Source organism: Mytilus trossulus, unplaced genomic scaffold (genome assembly GCF_036588685.1).
Source record: "Mytilus trossulus isolate FHL-02 unplaced genomic scaffold, PNRI_Mtr1.1.1.hap1 h1tg000220l__unscaffolded, whole genome shotgun sequence".
NCBI classification, from domain to species: Eukaryota; Metazoa; Mollusca; class Bivalvia; order Mytilida; family Mytilidae; genus Mytilus; species Mytilus trossulus.
In genome coordinates this window covers 80,436-89,577 of record NW_026963313.1, presented here as the reverse complement: position 1 = coordinate 89,577, position 9,142 = coordinate 80,436, and the positions used below count along the sequence as shown (strand labels likewise).

Below are 9,142 nucleotides of genomic sequence, written 5' to 3'. Positions count from 1 at the left end.
TTTGGAACATTTGTTTTCTCTTTTCGCTATGCACTGTCAATTGTTCTATGTTCAGTTAACCCTCACCATGACTTTTTTTTTAGATATCATAAACATGTTTAACACCGCCGCATTTTTGCGCCTGTCCCAAGTCAGGAGCCTCTGGCCTTTGTTAGTCTTGTATTATTTTAATGTTAGTTTCTTGTGTACAATTTGGAGTTTAGTATGGCGTTCATTATCACTAAACTAGTATATATTTGTTTAGGGGCCAGCTGAACGACACCTCCAGGTGCTACATTAAAGACCTGTTGGAAACCGTCTGCTGTTGTCTCTTTGACACATTCCCCATTTCCATTCTCAATTTTGTTTCATATACAGTATATTCATTTACACATATGTACGCTGGCTTAGAAACACTGAATTGCATACTTATGCTAAAGAAAAATTATCCGAATAGAAAAAAAATATTTCAGTTTTATTTGATCAAATCTATTTGGTCCTGCCTCACAATGATCAACAAATACACATGTTTTACACAATCTTTATTCAACAGTGTTGTGATGACGCTGCACTGTTTAACGACCACCGGCATCTGAAAAAGAAAAGAACGTTCATTCATACACGAAGTTCATACGTGTTTCTCGTTTTAATATAGATTAGACCGTTGGATTTCCACTAGTATTTTTGGGGCCTTTATATAGCTTGCTGTTCGGTATGAGTCAAGGCTCCGTGTTACCTTGAACTATACTGATTTACTTTAAAAAATTGTTCCTTGGATGAAGAGTTGTCTCATTGGCACTCATATCACATCTTCCTATGTCTATGTAGGTATTCAAATGATTATAAGCGGAGGAAATACAAAAAAGTAAAAACAAACTAGTTCTTATTACGGTTGTAGGTGGAACGGTAGTATTTCATGGCCCGTAGAAATAATGATACCCTTTTTAGAATTTTCACCACTTTCTTAAACTGCCCACATTCTACATATACAACGTAAAATTAAGTATTTTCATTATATCATTCAGAAATGAATTTGAATATGTATCATGACCGTTTACTTTTTTTCTACACCTGATTCATCCCTCATTTTGGGAAAGTACTGTGTTTTTATTCCAATCACACTGTTCAGATACAGTGACTTAAGCGGGTACACAATAGAGGAATACCATATACGGTGCTGCCTGTAGGTTATACTGGTATTTGGACTACTCAAATATAAAAAAAAAAAAAAGATTTATGGAGTCAACTATTTACCAGAGACCGATGCTGTGGATGCAAGTTCTATTTGTTATTTTGTATAAGTAGTGTCTAAGTAAATGAAAAAGAAACCAGGACTCAAATTGTTCATTTAGTTACTGTGGGCTCATTTATTTTCGAGGGTACCATTTTCCGTGGTTTGAGGAAAACGTGTAATTTCGAGGATATTTGATTTCGTGGTTTTGGCAAACTTCCGTCATTCCTTTAGATAAGTTGTAATTTGTGGTTTTCCTGTACACACAAAATCCACGAAAACAGTAGTAGCCATTTGGTACGCTGGATACTGTAGGCAGATATCTCACATTGATTGCCCAGTGATAGCGGGCTTTTTTTTTGTAGTGTACTAAATGACTTTTGAAGTTCACTTCAACTTATTTGTTTGGGGTTATACATTAGTTGCGGATATTGTCAACGTTTTTGTAGCTTTTAATACTTAAAACAAAGCAACCGTTGAATTATCCTTTTCTTGATTTATTGTACAAAAAAGTGCTTAAGCAGCTGCTGAAATTGAAAAGAAAAGCGGACTTGCGTTCAATTATTTTTTTCATAATAAACCAAAAACTTACGGCCATTCTCATGACATGCGCATTTCATGTTTATACAATCATAATCTTTACCAGCACAGTCTAGACCTGCGCAATCAGACTTCTGACCACAGTGAGAACCAACATGGACAGCTCTCTCTAAAAATAGAGAAATATTACAATATAAAATACAGCAATTCAGAATTTATATTTTGTTTTAAACTTGATATTATTATGTTAGTTAGCAAAATAAGTTAAAGTAAGTTTTCATTATGCTATATGTGTGTGTGGGGGGGGGGGGGGGGGGGTAGGAGGGGTCCTGATCCCGAAATCCCGGGCTTAAAAACACGATATCCCGAGGTCCCGAATTTAAATAAAGTTAAATCCCGGATCCCGAAATTTGAAAAAAAGAATTCCCGAATCCCGAAGGGGTAAATCCCGAAATCCCGAGCTGAAAAACACCCGATCCCGGAGTCCCGATAAAGGTCCTATCCCCCCTCATATATATAAAAAAACGTTGCTAGTTGCATGCAGGTAAATAGGAAAATCTCAAGTGTTTCTGCAAATATTACAGATGGCGGGTCGCCCCCATCTGAACGGCAAATAACAAATTCGACCCGATTTAACAAATGCTTCTAAATTTCCTGCATTCAAAGTGCATAATCATACTCTCTACAAAAATTGTATTTTCTATAAACATTATATATCTTAAATAAGTATATTATTTACAAATTGTCCTCTCTAGTAATTTGAAATTGCTTTATTGTATCTATTGTGTAAACTTATGTGGTGTTTTACATGGATCCATTATATTGAATATGGTGATGAGATCTAAGGTATGTATACAGATCGATAGTGCGATTGCCTGAAAGTATCTCATTTTTTTTTTCTCCAAAAGTAAACTTGAACAAGTTACATAGAGTTTAATTGTGCGCATTGTTGTGTTTTTGTTTTTTTTCTACATTGGCTAGAGGTATAAACACCGCTGCATGTTTTAGCCTGTCCGAATTCAGGAGCGTTTGGCCTTTGTTAGTCTTGTATGAATTTTTATTTTAGTTTCTTTTAAATATTTCGGAGCTTACTATGGCGTCTATTATCACTTTATTCGTGCACATTTTCGTTAAGGGGTCAGCTTAAGCAGGCCTCCGGGTGCAGGTTTTTCTCGCTGAATTGAAGACCCATTGGTGGCCTTCGGCTGTTATCTGTTCTTTGGTCGGGATGTTGTTTCTTTGACACATTCCCCATTTCTATTCTCCATTTTATAGAACCTATGGTTGATCAGAAGTACGTTATATTAAACAGCATGATGATACAACTTGTACTCACTTCCGACTGTATGGTCACCGCAGTCACAGTGTCCATGGGAATTGCAGACACCATTTTGTCCATCGGGACAGGAGCACTGATGCCCGTTATGACAATCGGCTCGTTCTGAAAAAAACTAGCGAAGTTATTAATTCAGAAGGAAATTCAATATTTTATGTTATTATTGAATGAATCAACACATGATTTATACTGATATACGGGTTTTTATGCATGTAAGGCGTAACGGTGACCCATAGTTAGTTTGAACTCATTTGTTTGGACTGCGTTAGATATGTAAGTGTTTCATTGGTCACGTAAATAAAACATCTCTTTATTCACCGGGTTTTTGTTTTGTTAATTTTTTAGATTGTGAAATTCCTGTTTAGAATATACTATCCCATTTTATTTTTAATTATTTCATTTCATTTCGAGGATTAAATATTGTTACAATTAAATATTGTTACACAGTACGTATATGGGTATGTTTTCGGAAAAATCTGTCCAGTGACTGACCTAAGTTGCGGATCCGGAAGGGGGGGGAGGGGGGTCCGGGGGTTGGAACCCCTTTTTCTTTTTCTTTTTTGTCGATCAATGCATTTGATTGGACATATATTTGGACCCCCTTTTAAAATGGCTGAATCCGCCCCCTGGATCTAATCCAAACTTACTTCCTACTGGATGGTCTCCGCATTCACAGTGTCCCTGTGCATTACATACACCATTTTGTCCATCGGGACATGCGCACTGATGTCCGTTATGGCAAGCAGCACGTTCTGAAAATCGAAGCAAACATGTGTATGAAGACAAGCTTCAATAAATTATACGATCAAGTTTCAGTTAGTTCGTGTAAGATTTATCAAAAGCACAATGTTATTTGTAACAAATTTTGATTCTCCAACATTTTTCAAAATAAAAATAAAATAAAGCTATAAAGCAGAACTATAAGACGTGAGCTATTTCAACTGAGATCTTAAAATTCATTACAGAAGTCATGCAAGCTCTTTTTTAAAGTCTAAGCTTGAATTCTACTGGAAAGACTTAATCAATTATTGCAATTCTTTTAAACCAAAACAAATAAATTCAAATTAACGTAACCAAATTTAGGTTGCAACTCTTGTAGTTGATGCAATAAAGTTTTAGTCTAGAATCTACGGGATAAATGAAATACATTTTAGGCGAACTGGTATACATTAAAATAATCCGGGCAAAATTTTTGTTATAAGACTACTTACTGGCAGTAACGGGTCTACAGTAACATAAGTTATCTTGTCAGTTACAATATCCGGTTGTATTGGTCACTACTTACTGGCAGTAACGGGTCTACAGTAACACAAGTTATCTTGTAAGTTACAATATCCGGTTGTATTGGTCACTACTTACTGGCAGTAACGGGTCTACAGTAACACAAGTTATCTTGTAAGTTACAATATCCGGTTGTATTGGTCACTTCTTACTGGCAGTAACGGGTCTACAGTAACACAAGTTATCTTGTAAGTTACAATATCCGGTTGTATTGGTCACTACTTACTGGCAGTAACGGGTCTACAGTAACACAAGTTATCTTGTCAGTTACAATATCCGGTTGTATTGGTCACTACTTACTGGCAGTAACGGGTCTACAGTAACACAAGTTATCTTGTAAGTTACAATATCCGGTTGTATTGGTCACTTCTTACTGGCAGTAACGGGTCTACAGTAACACAAGTTATCTTGTAAGTTACAATATCCGGTTGTATTGGTCACTACTTACTGGCAGTAACGGGTCTACAGTAACATAAGTTATATTGTAAGTTACAATATCCGGTTGTATTGGTCACTACTTACTGGCAGTAACGGGTCAACAGTAACACAAGTTATCTTGTCAGTTACAATATCCGGTTGTATTGGTCACTACTTACTGGCAGTAACGGGTCTACAGTAACACAAGTTATCTTGTAAGTTACAATATCCGGTTGTATTGGTCACTACTTACTGGCAGTAACGGGTCTACAGTAACATAAGTTATATTGTAAGTTACAATATCCGGTTGTATTGGTCACTACTTACTGGCAGTAACGGGTCTACAGTAACACAAGTTATCTTGTAAGTTACAATATCCGGTTGTATAGGTCACTACTTACTGGCAGTCACGGGTTTACAGTAACATAAGTTATCTTGTAAGTTACAATATCCGGTTGTATTGGTCACTACTTACTGGCAGTAACTGGTCTACAGTAACACAAGTTATCTTGTAAGTTACAATATCCGGTTGTATTGGTCACTTCTTACTGGCAGTAACGGGTCTACAGTAACACAAGTTATCTTGTAAGTTACAATATCCGGTTGTATTGGTCACTACTTACTGGCAGTAACGGGTCTACAGTAACACAAGTTATCTTGTAAGTTACAATATCCGGTTGTATTGGTCACTACTTGCTGGCAGTAACGGGTCTACAGTAACACAAGTTATCTTGTCAGTTACAATATCCGGTTGTATTGGTCACTACTTACTGGCAGTAACGGGTCTACAGTAACATAAGTTATCTTGTCAGTTACAATATCCGGTTGTATTGGTCACTACTTACTGGCAGTAACTGGTCTACAGTAACATAAGTTATCTTGTCAGTTACAATATCCGGTTGTATTGGTCACTACTTACTGGCAGTAACGGGTCTACAGTAACACAAGTTATCTTGTCAGTTACAATATCCGGTTGTATTGGTCACTACTTACTGGCAGTAACTGGTCTACAGTAACACAAGTTATCTTGTCAGTTACAATATCCGGTTGTATTGGTCACTACTTACTGGCAGTAACGGGTCTACAGTAACATAAGTTATCTTGTAAGTTACAATATCCGGTTGTATTGGTCACTACTTACTGGCAGTCACGGGTTTACAGTAACACAAGTTATCTTGTAAGTTACAATATCCGGTTGTGTTGGTTACACATCCGCTACAGTCAGCATCGTGAGTGCATTGTTTGTTGTCCGGATGGGGGTGATGAGGTGGGTGATGATTTCCTCCGCCAGTGTGCTGAGCACACACAAAAGCTGCAAACGAATAGTATTATTTATACTGTGGATTCATTTAAATTCGTTGGATACTAGTTTTCGTGGATTTCGTGGGTACAAAGGCCACCACAAATTTAAATGTTCAACGAATTACAACTTTTCTAAAGGAATGAATACAGACTTTGCCAAAACCACGAAATTCAATATCAACGAAAATGAAGTTTTTCCTCAAACCACGAAAATCGGTATCCACGAAAATAAAGGAATCCACAGTAATAGAAAACTTACTTTGATATATGTATACATTGCACCGCATAAATATTGAGAATGTCAGGAATAAGAGTCTGTATAAGGGGTCCTTCGTTTATGTATTCTTAATTTTTGTTAATTATTTTTCTATTCTTTATGTGTTTCGCGGACTATTTTCTATTGCTTCTACATAAGCAACCCAATATTATCTATTGTTTATTTCTTGGCCTGTTTTCCCCTTACCATGGCCTGCCTATAACACTGTACTCTCCGGCTTTTCTGTTTATTCTTTTCATACCTCAAAGATATTGTATTGTATATGTACTCATTGATACGGAGCTCTTCTTTTGTAGTAATAAACCAACAGCAAAAAAAAATGAAGAACTGAATTCAATTAACTCGCCTTTCACGTGGTCGATTTACTCTGAAGAACTGTAGGTTTTACCTTTATTTTTGTTTATCTTGAAAACGCTTGAAATATTTGTCACTGAACGTTTAGTAAATTCAATCAATAAAGCAATAAAGCAACCGAACCAGTGATAAATTCTGCCTGATCTGACAAAGAACCATCAATACTTTAAGCCGAAATGTGATTTTTAAACAGACCATTTAAACATTGACTACAAAATTTAAATTCATTTGCCTTACTACTATATATATATGCAGCGTCAAACTATTAAATAGACATGTTTTCACGGGGCAAAATTTCAACTAGCTGTTACGAATTCCAGTATATATATTTTGTCAGATGTAAGAACAATAACTCTAAAACAAATTGATAATGTTTATGGCTGTATAAAGATTCTGCTTTATCCATTTAGAAGATAGATCAAAAAGTCAACATGATAAAAGGGATCCTCGAATAAAATCAGAAGTATGAATAATATTAATGAATTTTTCTGTTTAAATGAAAGCAATTAATTTAAAATCCTTTGCAGACAAAGCTAGATCGTTAAGAAACGTGTACATACCAACAAAGCAAGAGAAAACTACAGCCCTAATCATCATGAATAATCAACTTTGCTGTCTGAAGATTAATGCCTAGTTTCTTTTCAAGAACCCTATATATACATCGAGGAATTATATTGTAATGGGGAGCCGAACCAGGTTTCCGGTAAAAAAACAAATTTTGTTACTAAATTTAATATCTGTTGATTGTGTTTCTTCGGTATAAAAAAAGAAACAATATACTTGTTAAAAGGGAACTCATTGAAATCGTATATCTATTACACAAAAATCTCCTTCGAAATAAAACCTCCCCGTTAGATACCTTAAAACAACCTGAAGGAAATACATTTATTCGTGACGTTGATTTCTCACTTTGAGACCAAAGTTTTCCATGATTGGCCTAATTTTACTTCCAAACTTTGGTTCCAGACTGTCACAGACCAAAGTTTTCAATCATTGGACTACTTTAATTTCCAAACTTTGGACCCAGACTAGAGGTCTTAAAATTAGGACATATAACCAATCACATGACGATTAAAATAAAGGCAATCTGTTGTCCTCAATTCCTCAATCTCATGTCAAATAAAAATAAATATGAAAATAATGTGTTATCCTCAATCACATGTGTATTGTCTTGGTATCGATTCTGTTATTTGGATTTCAAACTAATAAAAATATCTTACATCTTATCTCATCATGACGAATAAAAATAAAGACAATGTGCGATCCTTAATAAAATGACAAAAAAATATAAAGACAATGTGTTATCCTTCAGCAAATGACCATTGGGAATGTGTCAAAAGTACACGGATGCCCCATCCACACTATCATTTTCTATATTGAATGGACATTGAAATGGGGTATTAACTATAATTTGGCATTAAAATTAGAAAGATAATATCATATGTTACATATGTACTAAGTTTCAATTTAATTAGACTTCATCTTCATCAAAAACTACCTTGACCAAAAACTTTAACCTTAAGCGGGATAGACGGACGGACGGAAAAACGGACGCACAGACCATGCAGGGAAATGCAAAGAAAATAAAAATATATTGTGCGCACAAAATAATATATTGTGCGCACCAGTTAATTATATTGGCGCACAAAAAAATATAGTAGTAGTGTGCTCACAATTTAAATATATTGTGCGCACAACTTATAAACATATTGTTTAAAACAAATGGCTAGCCTTAAAAGATTGCATTTATAAAAAGCTTAATTGACTAAAAATTCTATGCCTTCAAAATTAGACAGACGGGCGGATAGAAGTTTAGTTTTACAAAATTGGGTACTACTATACGCCCATTAATGGGTACAATATCATGACTCTTCTTTTTGTTTTTCCCTAACTACATTAACTGTGGACTTGAACTGTGTCGTAAATAGTAGGGTACACAGTCACATGATCGAAAAAGACGTCTAGTTAACGAGTTTTAAGTTAACGGATAACACACGGCTATATTTATTTGCAAACTATTGGAGAATCATTATATTTTCCAATCGCCCCAGCGTATTTTAAAATAACGTAGCTGTGTAATGATCCCCAGTAAGTATACGCTCGAGATAGATTTAAAGTGCGAACCATTTGTTTGAGGAGGCAGTCTGAGATATTTGGCTCTGATTTTTGCCTTAAACAAAAATTCTGGCCTTATATGGATTAAAATAATAATCTTGTCCACTTTTTCGCTATTAGAAACGAAACTTTCCAACAGAATACTATAGCATTAAATGAACATGATGAATAAAGAACGGGCGTTTTTTGGGGGCCAGGCGTTTGAATGTCTGTTTCGCCGAACTGATTTATTGAATACTTTTTTCAAGACCAGACTGCAACCTGTCTACTGGATGGAGCCTTTATGTCTCTCTTTGTCGACCGTCATTCA

At 35.5% G+C, this 9,142-nt stretch overlaps 1 protein-coding gene across 1 annotated transcript; it reads right to left on the bottom strand.

The window, feature by feature from the left end:
* Window positions 1–504: 504 nt before the first annotated feature.
* On the bottom strand, window positions 505–5,211 carry LOC134701119 (integrin beta-like protein 1). Its single transcript, XM_063562262.1, has 7 exons — window positions 5,204–5,211; window positions 4,816–4,829; window positions 4,372–4,437; window positions 3,734–3,838; window positions 3,087–3,191; window positions 1,803–1,919; window positions 505–571 (listed from the first exon to the last, which is right to left on the bottom strand). The coding sequence occupies exons 1-7, from the start codon at window positions 5,209–5,211 to the stop codon at window positions 555–557; spliced, it is 432 nt and encodes a 143-aa protein (XP_063418332.1). The 3' UTR covers window positions 505–554.
* Window positions 5,212–9,142: the final 3,931 nt, after the last annotated feature.

What these genes read in the sequence shown, in the direction of transcription:
- LOC134701119 (XM_063562262.1), bottom strand. An exon ending in CTGTAGACCCGTTACTGCCA is followed by an intron (nt 3,839 to 4,371) that starts GTAAGTAGTGAC and finishes TTCGATTTTCAG; the next exon opens with AACGTGCTGCTTGCCATAAC. An exon ending in CGGAGACCATCCAGTAGGAA is followed by an intron (nt 3,192 to 3,733) that starts GTAAGTTTGGAT and finishes AGTTTTTTTCAG; the next exon opens with AACGAGCCGATTGTCATAAC.